The sequence below is a fragment of the Crassostrea angulata genome, chromosome 9 (genome assembly GCF_025612915.1).
Source record: "Crassostrea angulata isolate pt1a10 chromosome 9, ASM2561291v2, whole genome shotgun sequence".
Lineage (NCBI taxonomy): Eukaryota > Metazoa > Mollusca > Bivalvia > Ostreida > Ostreidae > Magallana > Magallana angulata.
In genome coordinates, this window is record NC_069119.1 from 13,285,466 (window position 1) to 13,302,657 (window position 17,192).

At 32.9% G+C, this 17,192-nt stretch overlaps 2 protein-coding genes across 2 annotated transcripts in view; both read left to right on the plus strand.

Moving 5' to 3' along the window:
* The window catches only part of LOC128162120 (uncharacterized), a 31,743-nt gene extending 16,995 nt beyond the window's left edge, over nucleotides 1-14,748 (plus strand). The window contains exons 6-9 of the mRNA XM_052825318.1: nucleotides 3,421-3,513; nucleotides 8,411-8,589; nucleotides 11,645-11,783; nucleotides 13,256-14,748. Of these exons, the coding sequence (XP_052681278.1) occupies nucleotides 3,421-3,513; nucleotides 8,411-8,589; nucleotides 11,645-11,783; nucleotides 13,256-13,347 (503 nt within the window). The 3' untranslated portion in view covers nucleotides 13,348-14,748. The remainder of the gene's footprint in view (nucleotides 1-3,420; nucleotides 3,514-8,410; nucleotides 8,590-11,644; nucleotides 11,784-13,255) is intronic.
* LOC128162975 (uncharacterized) lies at nucleotides 631-1,867 on the plus strand. Its single transcript, XM_052826426.1, has 2 exons — nucleotides 631-760; nucleotides 999-1,867. Exon 2 carries the CDS (start codon nucleotides 1,004-1,006, stop codon nucleotides 1,865-1,867), a length of 864 nt encoding a protein of 287 aa, XP_052682386.1. The 5' UTR covers nucleotides 631-760; nucleotides 999-1,003.
* Nucleotides 14,749-17,192: the final 2,444 nt, after the last annotated feature.

The following is a 17,192-nucleotide window of genomic DNA, read 5'->3' on the forward strand; positions in this document are numbered from 1 at the left end:
CCTTTACCACGGACTGAGAAGGGTAACAAGTACATTGTTATCATATCCGACTACTTCACAAGATGGATAGAGGCATATCCAGTAAAAAAAACCAGGAGGCAATAACCATTGCAAAGGTTTTTACAGAAGAATTTATCTCGAGGTATGGAGTTCCACTCCAGGTCCACACTGATCAGGGCAGGCAATTTGAGTCAACATTATTTCAAGATTTGTGCAAGATGTTGCGAATAGAGAAAACAAGAACTACACCATACAACCCTAAAAGCGATGGATTAGTCGAACGATTTAATCGTACCCTGGAAGACATGATTAGCAAGTACGTTCAACCAAACCAAAAGAATTGGGATGAAGTTTTACCTTTAGTGATGCTCGCATACAGATCCTCTGTGCACCAGACCACAGGATACAGTCCTGCCAAATTAAATCTGGGAAGAGAGTTGAAACTGCCAGTTGATCTTGTGTATGGCTATCACCCAGGGGAAGACCAGTTATATGAAAATTACCACGACTTTGTCGAGAAAATGAAAACCAATATAGGAGTCATCCACGAAAAGGCCAGGCAAAAATTGATTGAAGTAAATGAAAATCAGAAAAGAAAATATGACACCAATACAAATCAAAAGCAGTATACACCTGGACAACATGTATGGATTGCGTCTAAAGCCAGAACCAAAGGGAGAAGTCCGAAACTTCAAAACCATTGGACAGGACCCTACATAGTACTAGGCGCTGTATCCGACCTCGTGTATAAAGTCAAAAGGTCAAAAACGGAAAAACCAAAATATATTCACCATGATCAGATGAAATTATTCCAAAGTGAAATAAATGAAAATAAATCCCAATAAAGCGCGTTCGATAAAAACAGTTATAATTTATTTTTGTTAAAAATTGTGCGTGAACCAATCCAGTGACCTTTGTTTCTGATAACATTTTATAATATAACCAATGAAGAAAAATAATGATGATTGTGAAGTGACAATAACTTTATTTTATTTCAGTACCAATGATGTTGTCTTGTAAAACCTGCTTCAGGATGTACCCTACATGGCGCCAACTTAGCAGACACATCAGAGATAAGCATGACAGTCAACCAGTATTGTGCAAATACTCCCAGTATGGATGTGTTTTGGCCATGTCCAGATCAAGAAAGAGCCAATTACTGGCTCATGAAGCAAAGTGCAAATATCACCCAGTCAATGGTGGACCGACAAGAAACCATAGAATTCATCCGCAAGTTGAGAGAGATATGCCAGGGACACCAGTTCAGGATGAGCGGCCTGCAATCCAACTGGTTGAGCTACCTACCGCCCCGTCACCGAGGTCCTGCATATCATTATTCAAGAACACCTCACCTCTGCTTTCTCCTCTAGCTCAGTCGCCACAGCCAAACCATATTCAGGATCAAGAAATGCGGGAGATTGACCCACCAGCAACTATCATCAGCTCTATGGATGGGATGAACGAGACCAATGAAGAATGGAGAGATCTGCAACCTATGGATAAGGAACAGGAAGGAACAAATACCTATGACCACCTCCATCTGGACCCAAGATTTTTCTTCTTGGGTGCTCCATCCAGTTACAGAAAAGAACATTGTGCTGAAGAACTTATCAAGGTTAGGGAGAGATCCATTCGTACGGGGACCAGAGCAGTATCATTTTTTCCCCCAACCCTGGATCACATCAGGAAGGAGGAAACAGCCATCCTACCTGATGGGACCACCTACCAATTGCGTTCCTTCTGGTATCGTACATCGACGACAACTAAATGTACAGCAACCCAGACGGAGGAGACCATCAACTCATCTTCATCTGTGAAACATGATGCGCAAACTCAGTGTTCTGTCCATTTGCAACTTGCTGATTGAGTGAACCAAGTAGAAACGAGGACGTTTCATTTAAGAGGGGGGTAATGTTACGATTCCTGGGTTGAGACTATATCATCATTTGTGTTAAATATTTGTGTGTTGTTGTGACTTACTTGTTTTATTTACATTGTTATATAAATCCTTTTATTCCATTGGAATACAGACTTGTTTACTTTCGTTCGGACTAACCGCCATGCCTGCGGTATATTACGGACTTTGAGCCCGATGTTTAAAACTATTTAAACTCTTTATAACAAAATAATGACAATCGAAATGAACGATAATAATTGATGTTATTTAACTTTATGAATGGTAATTTTGTATTATATTGTAAAAATGTTAAATGTCATGTATTTTATGTCGGTACAACGTTATCATATAATTATTATGAGATAAAATGCGCCAAGTTAGTTGACGCTTATGACGTTGACGTTGTCAACGTCTCAGCATAAACATAACAAGTTAGGGCATAAAAAGACGGTGTTTTGAAAGCAAAGTCCAGTTGACGGTGAAGAGCAACTCGCTTGACAGTGGTATGTATTGACATTACCAAGTCTTTTAGCTATTACGGTAAAGTAATATAACTTTTGTATTAGGGCGTCCTGGATTGGTTCGTCGCTATACTTAAAGGAGATAATAACGTTGTACCAATCGTACTGTATAATAGTAATAATTATACGTGTTTTTATATGGAACCATTCGTTCGTTGCAATAAATGGTAAAACTTTATACGGAGTATTTAATTTATTTTCGGCAAGTTGAATATAATAAGTGAACCAACGATTTCTATAAACTGTGACCAAAGTTAATTCTTTTTGAACCTTGACGCAAGATAATAATTAAACAGCGGCCCATAATTAAGTTTAAGCGTTTACACGTACCCTCGGTTCGTTACAATATCATGTAATATATTATAACATTGAATCATTTGCAGACAAGGCAAGAAGTTAAAAAATGTAAATATAAGCATTAAATCATGATTTATTGAAGTATACACTCTCATAACTGCAGCGGTTACTCAATTTGTATGCACACACCGCTGCAGTTATGAGAGTGTATACTTCCAAAAATCATGATTTAATGCTTATATTTACATTTTTTAACTTCTTGCCTTGTCTGCAAATGTGATTGATACCTTAAAATTCCTATCTTATCCTAAGGGTAAGTTAATATTAATGGAAGAGCCACAGTAACAGCCACAAGCGTGAACTTTGATTTTCGCTTGTGACGTTGCAGTTTAAAGCGTTCAACGTTTGTGACGTCATAATAAAACTCGTCAATTTGACCTTTGACTACTTGTTGCATTTAGAGGCATTTAAAGATCACAGAATTTAATAGAAAAACACAGTAGAATGTAAATATATACTTTTTATTACCAGCATAATACTGTTACTTTAACAATAATTGGAATAATTAAAAGATGTTATGAAAATGCTCATTACGACAATTGTTACTTATTTTGCATTAAATAAACATCCGTGTGTTGCTTGGATACTTGTAATAAGTGAGTATATATTAAATTGAGATAGAAATTTGAATGTTGTTTTGTGCAGGCAACAGCCAAATTAATGTAACGTGTACTGCAGAAGTTGAAGGACTACCCAACTCAGAAATGCAACTAACCTATCGAGTAGTGGTCAGACAAAGTAAGTAACTCTTTTAAATTATGTTATATCGGTATTTATCAAACTGTAGGAATATGTCAATAATTTTAAGCAATAGACAATTTTTTTCAGTGAATACAGTGTTATTTGAAATTAACAATTAAATGTTTTCTTTTGTGATTTAAAGGTAGCGAATTATTAGAAAAAAATGTTCTGCAATGTGTGCTTTCTTTATTGATTTTAATAATCAAATAAAACATTTTATTGTTTATATTTACATTTTTTCTTTAACAAATTATTGAATAGATCATAAAAAGTAGGTACATGTAAAAGTAAATGAATTCTTATCAATGTACATTGGTACTTTAAATAAAAGAAATAGCCAAGTATTCTTACAATGTATACGGATATTTGAGACTGCCTCATCATGATTTTTTTGTTCAGCCCAGGATTTTTGGGGGGGTTGCTCACCCCTGCAAATGTTATTGTCCTTTAAATTTAAACCACGTGGTTTTATTTTACCTTTTCAGTTTTGCAGTAATCTAGGTACTTGTAGTAAAATATAAAATCTATACGTTTTTTGATTTTAAACATTAACTCCATTAATTGGTGGATAAAGTGAGTTTTAGAAATTAATGTGACAATAGAAAATATAGTTTTTTTCTGCTCTCGCTACAATTAACATGCTTAGTAGCGACCCCCAGGATTAATTTCAAATCTGCGCCTGATCAATTAATAGCATCAGAAGTGAAACAGACTGTATTATTTTATGCAAAATGTTTCTTGAATTGGCTCGATATACCCAATTTTAATTCAAAACAGACACGCATTCTTTTTTTTTTAAAGAAATTAAAAAAAAAGAATTTTAATGCAGACAAAAAGCATCAAACATGGCTATGATTGTTTTATTTTCAATTACGAGTAGAATGGTTGAACACGAATAATAACTCTGTTCTGAAAATCATCATTTAGTTTAAATAACCGCTAGATGATGAATAAAGACAATATCCTAATATACGTTCATGTTTAAACATAAATTAAAGTAGGATATGATATGAAGAACGACCAGTATTTACGTATTTTGAGAATATTATCCGAACACATATACTTCCGCTCGAAATTTTACAGGAATTGAACAAATCTTGGGGAAGTCTCGTCTCGTTAACTTTCATTCGAGCACCTTTGGATTAATTACACACTTAACAACGATAGAGAAAACATTCTGAACACAATTGCAGCGGTGTGCTGAAGGTTTTGAATGATCGTTAAACTGGTTAGAACTCCATCCCTAAGAAAAAAAGGAAACGTATTTAGTTGATGTAAATAAAAATTAATAAATGCAACTGCTGTAAGAAACAACGAGCAAAAGAGCTAGAGCCACGAAGCATCAAAATGTGCCTTAATTTTTTCACAAAACTCAAGTTTGAAACAATACAAATTGTAATTACTTATAATGTAGGGCACAATATTCTGCTTCTATGCATATGGAATTTTTTCTCTTCAGCCCCACCGTTCAGCACATGCGCATCATCAAACATACTATGATCGTTAAAAATAGCTGAAAATTGTAGATTTTACTGCAGTATTTCCCAAATTTGAATGTGGCCACACAGTACCTCTTTGAAACTTTTAAAACTGAGATATATTGCATAAATGCTTCTGCCTGCAAAATTTCGTAGAGGTACTCAAGTGTGGCCAATGTGTATTTTACAAATTTTGTGAAAATTTTAGTAACAGAAAATAAAACTGACCACTCTATTTTAGGGTAATTATTTGCTTACATTTTATTGAAATAGCAGAATTTAATTGATAATGATAAAGAATTATTTGTGATTATTTACAAAATCATCATTTTATTAAATATTTGAGGAAGAAATGCATATAAACTGAACTTTAACATGTTTTATCTAGTACTTTTATACTGTGTATTCATGCTTACATCGTGCATCATCAATGACGTCATAGTTTGACGTTTGCGACGTCAGTTGAATCTGTACATGGAATCTTGAGTTCTTTTAGTATTTTGCCAATAGAATTTTCCAGTAAAGTCTGCATTTTTAAAAAACATTATTTCTATGTACCACGGTATTATTCAATTGCAGTAGAATATGAGATACATGAACAGAAAAAAAATTAAAATGGCAAAGTTAACATTTTACGTACATAAGTAAATATATATTCCTTTACCTTTATGTAGAATAAGCGATAACATGTATAAGTAGCTAGTTGTGGGTTTTTTATCAAACGGTGAAATGCATTAAACGAAAGGAAAGATGCAAGCGATTTTTTTTTACACAAATACGTGTTCCTGAATACCGCGGGAGAAAGACAGTCGACATCACGTGTAAACATGTACATAAATGATAAGCTTAACTTCTTCGGTCAAAAAACTTTATTATTTAATTCCTAAGTACAGCTGTAATTGTATTTTAAGCCAGCGTCCCTTGCATAAAAAAAATTGCCAATGCATACGTCTTTTCTTTATCAGCCACCTATTGATCAGTGTTGATTCGTCGCGTGGTCAATGTATTTCCGGTGAACCGTTACCTTTCTTAAAAGATCGATTGTGTCTGTTTCGATGAAGACGGCTTTTGGTATACACAGCTTAAAATACATTATCAGCATGTGCACTATATAGAAGTCTAATCCTAATTGCGATGTCTTTGTTGATAATTTGTCCAATAAAATAAAAAATCACCCTAAATGTGTGTACATCGGTGACTTACTTTTGCCTATAAATTCTCGATTGATATCATCTTTGATGATTTTATGCATATTAAATCTAATTAAAGTTTTTCTTGTATGGCATATAGAAAAAAATTCAGATTGCCGGGCCCTTTCTTTTAAAAAAACAACGATTAGTGCAGGGAGATTTAAAACAGTATTTGTTTTCATTCAACCCCCCCCCCCCTTCCCTACCCTCTGAAAAAATCGATTTACAGCCGAGTTCACTACAAATCTATATATATGATAACACAAATTCTACATGCTTGCTATGAATTCGACTTTTCAAGACAATTTTACGACATTATTTATGTGCTACTGCTTGGTGTTTTAAATAAAAATGTTCATTTTAACCTATCTTCGCTTCAAAATAGTAAACCCACATCTCTCTCTCTCTCTCTCTCTCCTCTCTCTCTCTCTCTGAAATATGATCTTAATTCTCAAGACATTTACGGATAGCTTATCACTTGTAACAATTCTCAAAGGACATGAATATTACTAGAAAAAATGAAATGTAAATGAATAGACGTTACGGCATTTATAAGGAATAATCAACTCAAGAATATTTTTAAAGAAATCGATATTCTTTTTTTATTTAATTAATGAACATTAAAACACTGCTGTAATGTCATTCCCTTGTTCCAGCAGTCAACAATTGTACTTGTGACAGTCCGATATATTAGAGAGCTTCTAAATATTTGACCATTACCAGTGGTTAAAATACTGTTATTCTTTAAAATTGGGCTGTCTCAGGAATCAACAACGATATTCAATGGAGTGATTTAAGTATTATATATGCCTCAAACACTTCTGTATGAAAAAAATATCACTGTTCTCGGCCCTAGAACAGGCCTCGAAACTGTTTTATATTATTTCATACAGAACTGCTTTCGGCATACTAGTTTATTCATTACATATACACAGTCGCTAAAAGGTTTGATTTTTCACTTGAACAGTTCGTGAACGGTGAGCGCACAGTGAGTGCGCTCTAAACGAACGGCGAGTGCACGCTGAGCCGAATTCGGATAGCGCTTATGAACGGTGAACTGTGAGCGAACGCAGAGCGCAAACGCAAGCGCAAAGTGAACGTTGAACGATAGATGTACTCTATGTGAACGCAAGATGAACGATTTATTCGGAGTGCCCCGGGCGGTATTGTTACATTGTGTTTTGTTGGTAATCAGGAAATAATAACAATAAACTACATGTTTGTATTATTATCAGCCTAAATATAATATTATCTGACTAAACAATAGATGAACACTTAACGAACGCAGTGAGTGCAAGGCGAAATCTTTGTGAACGCACGGTGGGCGTTTTGTGAACGATGAGCGGGAACGGAGCGGAGAGCGCAAGTAAACGCACGGTGAGTGCACATGAACGCTTGGTGAGCCCACGGGAAAATAGGAAAATAAAACATTTCAAAGGAATGAATCCTCAGTTATACATTGCGCATCATCAGCATTACTTCAGGCAGTTACAAATTGCAGAAAAAAGAACTTTGAAGACACCGACATATTCACATGTGCCGCCGTTATATTGACCTTAAGCACTGGTCCCTGTAATATTTTTTAATCTTTATTGTAAATAAGCTTTTCATGCTATTTTCATCAATAAATTTATTTTCATAGATTAATTATAATGTCTACATGATAATTTTATTTGTTTTTTGTTTATTTTATTAGATTCAAGTCATACGTAGTTTTATCATTTCATGACGTTACTTACCAAAAATGACGTCTGTTCTACATTTTTTATCGAAACAATGCCATATTGTAAACTCTGTTAATAAAAAAGTATAATAGATATCGAAAAAAGAAAAACAGTTATGAAAAGCTAAGATTCTACCCTATATTTTACCAAAATATGGTAATTTTTAATGATAGGGCAATTTTTGATGCTTCGTGGCTCTAGCTCTTTGCATCTATTCTCGTTTACTACTTCCAGAGTAAAAATAGGAGGGAGTTTAAAGATACAGCGCTTTTGAAAATATTATATATGTGTTTTTCAGATATTTAGTTTAATATTTGGAATAAGAAGAATTGACAGAGTTGTGTGATAACTGAAACTGAAATTTGGGTTTCAATGAAAATTGATAGATACAAACTTTATTACGAAAGGAATAGTCCTACATATGTACATACAATATAAGTTACTGAAACTATACTCAGTTTAAAGAAAACAAAACTATTGACTAATTCTGTTTTCTTTACAGGAGATCCTAAATTCAGGTGTACCAATACATCTGCTGCTGTTAACAACAAACGACACAAAATTACATGTGAAGTGTACGATGTTGACGGTATTTCTTGTAACAACATCTTGTGGAAGCGAGGAGACACTGGTGAAGATTATGAGCCCGGCAGCTATTTCAATATCAATATAGCTTGTACGGTAAGCCAAACTCTGGCAATTAAGATATCAAACATTCAGGTAAAAAAAATTAATTCAAATATTACAAGAATATTATCTGAATGTTTGAAATATTGAATTTTACTTCTTTTAAAAAATATTGAATATTTTGAACGTTGATAAAACAGCTGTTGTTACTTCTTTAATATATTGTAAAAAAAAAACCTGGAGTGTATTATTTTCACTGTGGCTTTACGAATTGATCCCGAAAATGATGTTTCCTATAGGCCCTGACTCTTTCGTTTCTTAAAGCCTTACCGCCCCAGGGATACAAGTCCACCTGAAAAAATAAAACAATCAATCCTTATGATTTACATAAATACCTCGGATAAATATACAATTCACATTGCATATAAACTTAATAATAGGATTATGGATTACAATTAGTCTTCATAAAACGAAAATCGATACTATTTTCAGTGATTTCTTTATTTTGTATAAATTTATATTTATCGATTAAAATGTGCTTTTCAAATGTAAATCGTTTTACACCTTGTTGATTGGTTTTATTAGCTAATACAAAATTTCAGCTTTACAGAATGTATGCGTACGGTATAATTTTGAACATTTTGTTTATATTCGAGTATTAGATCTTGCAGTCTACTCGCAACTTATTCTTTTGGGCAGGAAGTAACCGATAGCAAGATAAAAACGACGTTGGAGATTCTGCAGGTGACGGCGGAGTATTTTAAGACACCGTTCATGATCAGTGTCATTTACAATGACACACTGTCCCACACAAAAGAGTTCCAGCTTATAATTCCGGAAGCTAGTAAGATTAGTTAGTCTTTTTAGAAATAGAGAAATATAGCTTGTTGACTTGATTTTCGTTCATGTTTTGTATCTTGTGAGCACACACAGCCTTTTCCATGCATATTCATCATCGCAAGTCAAGGTTTTATAGGACGCTGATTGGATCGCGAAACCCTTGGCTTGTGAAGGTGATATATATTCAAAGTGTAATGCATAGATGAAAGAGAGAGAGAGAGAGAGAGAGAGAGAGAGAGAGAGAGAGCAAAATATCAAATATATGCAAACCGCAAAACCTTGGCTTGTGAATGTGATCTATATTCAAAGTGTATCTGTAATGCATAATTAGGTCGAAGGGAGACTGTAATAACGTACTACAATTTTGGGAGTGTTGAATTGTTTACCATAAGGGAACGACTTTTCCAAATATTCGAACTATGAAAAAAGACAATAACAAACTGTCAAACATCTCAAAATTCCATAAAGCGAAATACAAATTTAAAGGAGAGGAAGACGGACCTCTAAAGAAAAGGTGGGGTCATGTGCAGGTAGAGGTAATCAAAAGAAGTATTTGAAATTGATCGTAATCAATTACATTTTCAAAGTAATCGGAAGTAATTTTCAATTGAGTCTCCCTTCAATTACAAGTAATTGAATGTATTTAAATACATTCCAAAAATATAACGTATTTTTCATTACTATTCAATTACATTTCAATTACTTTTTTTCAAGTTAAAAATTTAAAACAGGTGTCATATTCAGTTCAGTTCTTCATTAGATTTAGTATTTAAGCAATATATTTTATCAGTACAAGTATATGTAAACAATTATATGCATGTACAGGTACATAAGTTTAACAGGAGAATGACCAAAATTTAATAATAATGTTTATAAGTTGCATATCTGTTTTAAATGGGCTTGTTTTTATTCACTAATTAAGTGTCTCATTATGTTTGATCTGTTCATACAACATGACACTTTAGAAAAGGTATAATTTGCTCAAGCCTGAAGCCCTGTCATACACCAGAACAAATGTATTGAAAAAAAAATTGCATAAAAAGTCCTGCTCAGAACAAAAAAATAACCCCAATGACACTGGATTTAGTTTTTAATGTTTGTATGAATACAATTAAGGAAACTTACTATTTGTCTTGACCTCATGCTCCTATGCCTTGCAGGCGCCATTGTTGTTTTTGTGAAATCAAACGCTTTACAGATCAAGATTTACGGAAGTTGCTTTTCGGAACTCTCGAGAGTCATTATGACAACAGCGTAGTTAAGTTTAGTGTTCCGAGAGTATGATGTAAAAGTTATTGTTATATTCAGTAGTATATTCTCACTATATAACTCTGTATAGATGAATAGTCAATAATTTAATATTAACTTGTCCGAAAAATATTGACCGGTCAATATTTTTTTGATATTGACCGGCTAGGAATAATATCTAGAGAACATTCCTTGTATTTCAAATAATCGCCTCTGATTTGTTGCTTTGAAAACGATGACGTAAATAACGTCTTTTTTCATAGTTCGAATATTTGGAAAAGTCGTTCCCTTATGGTAAACAATTCAACACTCCCAAAATTGTAGTACGTTATTACAGTCTCCCTTCGACCTAATTATGCATTACAGATACACTTTGAATATAGATCACATTCACAAGCCAAGGTTTTGCGGTTTGCATATATTTGATATTTTGCTCTCTCTCTCTCTCTCTCTCTCTCTCTCTCTCTCTCTCTCTTTCATCTATGCATTACACTTTGAATATATATCACCTTCACAAGCCAAGGGTTTCGCGATCCAATCAGCGTTCTATAAAACCTTGACTTGCGATGATGAATATGCATGGAAAAGGCTGTGTGTGCTCACAAGATACAAAACATGAACGAAAATCAAGTCAACAAGCTATATTTCTCTATTTCTAAAAATACTAACTTATCTTACTAGCTTCCGGAATTATAAGCTGGAACTCTTTTGTGTGGGACAGTGTGTCATTGTAAATGACACTGATCATGAACGGTGTCTTAAAATACTCCGCCGTCACCTGCAGTATCTCCAACGTCGTTTTTATCTTGCTATCGGTTATCTTGCTATCGTATGAATTTATATTTATCGATTAAAATGTGCTTTTCAAATGTAAATCGTTTTACACCTTGTTGATTGGTTTTATTAGCTAATACAAAATTTCAGCTTTACAGAATGTATGCGTACGGTATAATTTTGAACATTTTGTTTATATTCGAGTATTAGATCTTGCGGTCTACTCGCAACTTATTCTTTTGGGCAGGAAGTAACTATTTCTAAGATAAAAACGACGTTGGAGATTCTGCAGGTGACGGCGGAGTATTTTAAGACACCGTTCAGTGTCATTTACAATGACACACTGTCCCACACAAAAGAGTTCCAGCTTATAATTCCGGAAGCTAGTAAGATTAGTTGGTCTTTTTAGAATTAGAGAAATATAGCTTGATGGCTTGATTTTCGTTCATGTTTTGTATCTTGTGTGCACACACAGCCTTTTCCATGCATATTCATCATCGCAAGTCAAGGTTTTATAGAACGCTGATTGGATCGCGAAACCCTTGACTTGTGAAGGTGATATATATTCAAAGTGTAATGCATAGATAAAACAGAGAGAGAGAGAGAGAGAGAGAGAGAGAGAGAGAGAGAGAGAGAGATAGAGAGAGAGAGAGAGCAAAATATCAAATGTATGCAAATCGCATTTTACTTCTGATTCTCATGTACCTAACATAAGGGGCCTACATATTGCATATCAATTTTAACAACAGACACCCGTCTAACTAATGATAATCATTAAAAATCATTTCATGGATTTTAGCAACACTCATAAGCCTTCAAGTACCGCAACTCACAATTTTACAAAAATATTGACGGGTACTTTATTCGAAACTGTCCCTTGCTACTAAGTGTTTTTAAGGTCATATACATTGAACAATATGGAACATCATATTATATGTTACATACCGAAGATGAACCGCTGCCATTCAATAAATAGAATGTTAACTGAAAGGTCTGGAAAGGTCACTAAATGGCATATGACACTTGTTCACCTTCTACCTTAGTGTACTTTGAATTGACTGAACGGCAGAGATTCATCATGTGATGATAATGAGAGAGAGAGAGAGAGAGAGAGAGAGAGAGAGAGAGAGAGAGAGATGTGGACGACAAAGGAGCATCGAACGATTTTCACGTCATTTTTGAAGCCACACCAAGTTCTGAATGCAAAATAGGGGAAATTAGCTTTACATTGTAACATTCTTTGAAGAAAAAATCAAAAATTGTTCATAGAATTTTTTATTACAATCTTAATAAATCACAAAATTTAAGAAAGACATTTTGGTATTTGTTACTAATAGTCTTTCTAGAAAGGAATGAATTATGGCTAAATATTTCATTTTTTCTTCCAACGAACTACATGTAGCAGAACATTTTTATAGAAGTTTTATGGAGAGTAGAATTTGTCAGATGTAGAAGGGGACAAAGAGAGATATGTACGAAAAATATAATTAGGATGCTGTATTACTAATAAGCTGAAAAGAAAAGAAAAGACAGACGATGTTTGTTTTTCAATCCACAACTTTCTTTAAATAAAAAATGACAGTCTTTTGATAAAAGCTGATAATTGAAGGAAGTATAAATTGCAATTTTGCTACGAGTGTTTTACTTTTCCCTCTCAATCAAGCTTCATTCATGGTTAAACTATGATGTGTTTCTTAATTCATACCACTCTTTATTCAAAGCCAATTTATTTCACTACAAAACAAAAAATTGGGACAGTTGAAATTAAAATAGAATTGCATGTAAACTTCGGCTTTCAATATCTTAACTGAAGTTCGATAATTGTTATTTTGTTGTAATTTTGTTATTTGCTTTCCAGAATACAGAAACTCGGGAGCGGCCCTGCAGACATCTCTTGCATTAATATATTCTATGTTCTCATTGGTGTTTTGTTACAAATACAGTGACTAGGCAACAAAAACAAAGAAAACAAATAGTAAAGTTGCAATTAAAGACCTTTTTTGTTTCACCGTGTAAAGCATAAAGTTGCATTTTAGTTGACTATGTAGCAGAGTTTCTTGTCAGATCCAAAACCCAACCTGATTTATTTAAGGTATATCACTCCTCATGTTTTGATTTCATTGCGCAGATGTTCATTATATTTTAAATGAATATGATTTTATTAATTTAAACCTCACAAAAAGATCATCATTTCATAATTACACAACATTCGTAAAGAAAATCCATTTGAATTCAAGAAACGAACAAGTTTTGGGGGGAACTATTTTCTCGTGCGGAAGGTTTTTAAGTCGAAAATGACAGAAACAAGCAATTTTATGAATTTTCAATATACTTTTCTTTTTATAATACTTTATTCATTATTCTCATTTTTAACATTTGATAGCTTTGTGACATGTTCTATAGGTTCTCTATGACTTGTACTAAACTAAATTTTGAGAGAGTGATAGACCTTTAGCATAAAATCATGCAAATATATAGAAAATGTCTGAATTTTTTGAAGCCAAATTTTGCAATAATTTTACCTTTGAAGCCATGTATCTAAAATTTGAAATCACTGACCCCCATGTTTTATTATGTCAAAATGATACTGAATACATATGTAGGCAAACTGGATTAATCTTCTAAAATTCTTGATATTCAAAATGTTTTTATTTCAAATCAAATTGTAACTATTATAAAAATTGTCTATTTTAAGTGCAAAAAGGTCATACAAACATTTATGCAGCTTCATGCAATTTTTTTTCGTAATCCCTCTATTCAGTGTGACCATTGTACATAATTAAAAGCAACATTTTAAAAAAAGAGTTTGCTTAATCGAAAATTCTGAAACAAATCCTAATCAGGCTGAAATCGCATTTTAGGTGCAAAAAGGTCAAATTTATTTGACCATAACTCAGAGGGATGAACACTGACCTCCCATTATCTTTGTATTATTTAAGTGTGTTTTGTCTACAGATTTCAATAGAATACTTCTCAAGAAATTCTTGATACAAGAAGATTGAGGAGTGGGATACCTTAAGATACCATTTTAAAAAAATAGTGTTGATCAAAATATGTGAATTTTAATAAGATTAAGAAAATGGTTTGTGATATCAAAATTTAACAGATTTTTTTAGATTCAGAAAAAATCAGTTTCTTAAATAAGCTGAAAACATTATTGCAGGGAATATCTTTTCTGCAGTAATCTGTTGAAACTCTGTGTGAAACTTTTAGATTGTTTTACTATGCTTATGTTTCCTAATGTTTTTATTATGTTTTAAAAATCTATTTTGATACGTTTTAACTTTCAAACCATCTGATTTTCAGAAAACAGACTGTATATATCACTGCGCATCTTTTTACACATTCTAATAAATTCTATTATACTTCTACGTTTTTTTACTCTCGATTTATTGTCCATTGTTGTTAACAATGTAAGCCAAGATCTATGCTTGAACTAAAACTTAATGATTTTAATATGGTCTATGGTATGGTGATAGTATATAACTACTTATGGCATTACTTATGGAGCTAATTTAAATGGGCATTATAAGAGTAATATTACATTACTGTTTATTGTCTTACTCTTCATAGGGTCGATTGGGGTTATTAACGTAAAAGCAAAAATAACTGATAATTTAAAACCAAATATACTTGTCTTAAAAACAAGTCTATAACTTAAATGCACACGCAATTTGCTTTACAATTTAATAAAGTAAGCCCACATTTTGATGACTTGTTACTCTAAACAACCACGGCAAAAATGCAATTAAATCCTGAAGAGGTCAGTAATAAATGTTGCTCTATAGTACATTGCTGTAGATTTGTCCTAACCCATATCCAAAAGTTTGCTTTTTAGCATCATCCTACCTCTAGTTACAATACTTTAAGAGCACATGCAATTGTCTTCTGAAAATCATACCATAAATTGTACAAGACAATTTGGTAAAACTTTGCTATTTTAAAATTCCCTTATTTTGACTTGTATAGCCACGGAGATCATGGTCATGAGATCATTACTGAGCCATTCTTATTTCTACATCTTATTTGCTTATTGTCTGCTAAAGTCGTAAATCGTATTTATTTTATTAGAAACCTTGGAATAATGAACAAATCAAGAAAATTGATCGCTTAACTTGAAATTCCCAACCCTATGGAAGCTGCCATTGAACTTTAATCTATAACGTCACACCATGTATTCCCGTTTGTTTTATCAACATACATGTATCATCAGTATTAGCAAATCATGATATCCGTTCTAAATGATAAGTTCTGGAGAGTTTGAAACAATATCGATTTGAGATCGTTTTATTACCTTTGACTTTCCACTTACAAAAAAAAAACACCGTCAAATGGAGCCTGTTCGTTGAAATCTAAACGCTGAGGTTAGTGTCAGCGGAATCTCCGCATAATTGTGGAAATCGTCAACAGATATCAAGGATCATAGAAGATGTAGTTATTTCGCCATGGTGATTTGGACTTTAAATAATGTATTTTAAATATCCAGATTACAATTATAACATACTTATTTAGTTAGCGAAGAACTTGACTTGGAATAAAAATTCACTCGGGTCATTTTCAACTTTAAATGATAAATAAGAAATATCTGTCATTTATTTTAAAAAAAAATCATATATTTATGCATACATGTATTTATTCTTTAGATTGACGCGTGAACCTAAACATCATCAATTTTGTTCAGTCGATTACTTGAGTAACAGAAAGGCATATACATGTACCAGCCTTTTATTCAGAATGCTGTGTATGTACATTGTATATGTAAACCAAACCTGAATAGATAGTGTGACGGCAAAAAAAATTGATTATGGGGGAATTTAATACAAAAGAGTTCAACACCATTCCGCATCCAGGAATAACGATTTCTCTAACTTCATACATGCATTAAAGCTTAATCATATAATTTATTTTCAAAACAACATGACTATGTGTGATAATTAAACCACTTTATTAATATTAATAAAATATGATATTGACTTCCCTTCCCCTTGATAACCTTGTAATTTTTATATTGCAGCTCTTGCATTTCATTTTAAACAAAAGAACACTGATACGTTTTCCCTAAATTCATTAACTGTCTACCAACTAGACATCCGTTACACAGAAATATGAAAATAAACTCTATATGCGATCTGTTTAAAAAAACCAGTTACTGTTGAATTTTGTTTATTATTTTCACAAAGCAAAACTTGACTCAACTTCATAACCTTTAAGATCTTTGAACAAAGAGATGACTAAAACAAGATTTTTATTCAGGAAGAAATTAATTTATAACGGGCCATTTAAAAATATGTCACAGATTATCGTACTTTTTAAAATCAAATGAAAAACCCATATTCAAAGAATAAATCCGTAGAGGTTAAAAATGTCCTGCTTGCCCAAAAATTATCTGTTTCTGTGAGGCCTATACTTATATTGTTTATCTGTCGGGACAGAGCTTTATAGAAATATCTCCGGGCTAGTTCAGACGACAATTACAGAAAAAAATTGTTCAATGGAACTACGTGACCTTCAAGTTCAATGTTGAAGTTCAAGGACTCGCTAATCCCAACAATGGCTGAATACATATCAATGCATTTTTCACAATAGCTAACAGTGCAGTATTTACAATCAGGCTATTGAGGTAAATATCTAGAAAATGTTTTCAAAGTCTCTTTTAAGTACATTATACATGATGACGCCATAATTGATTAGATTTATATTTATCAGTACTTAATGATTAGAAAAGATTGATATGGAGAAAAAATCAATTTCATGACATTTTATTTGAAATCATATAAAAAATCTCCCGATACTAA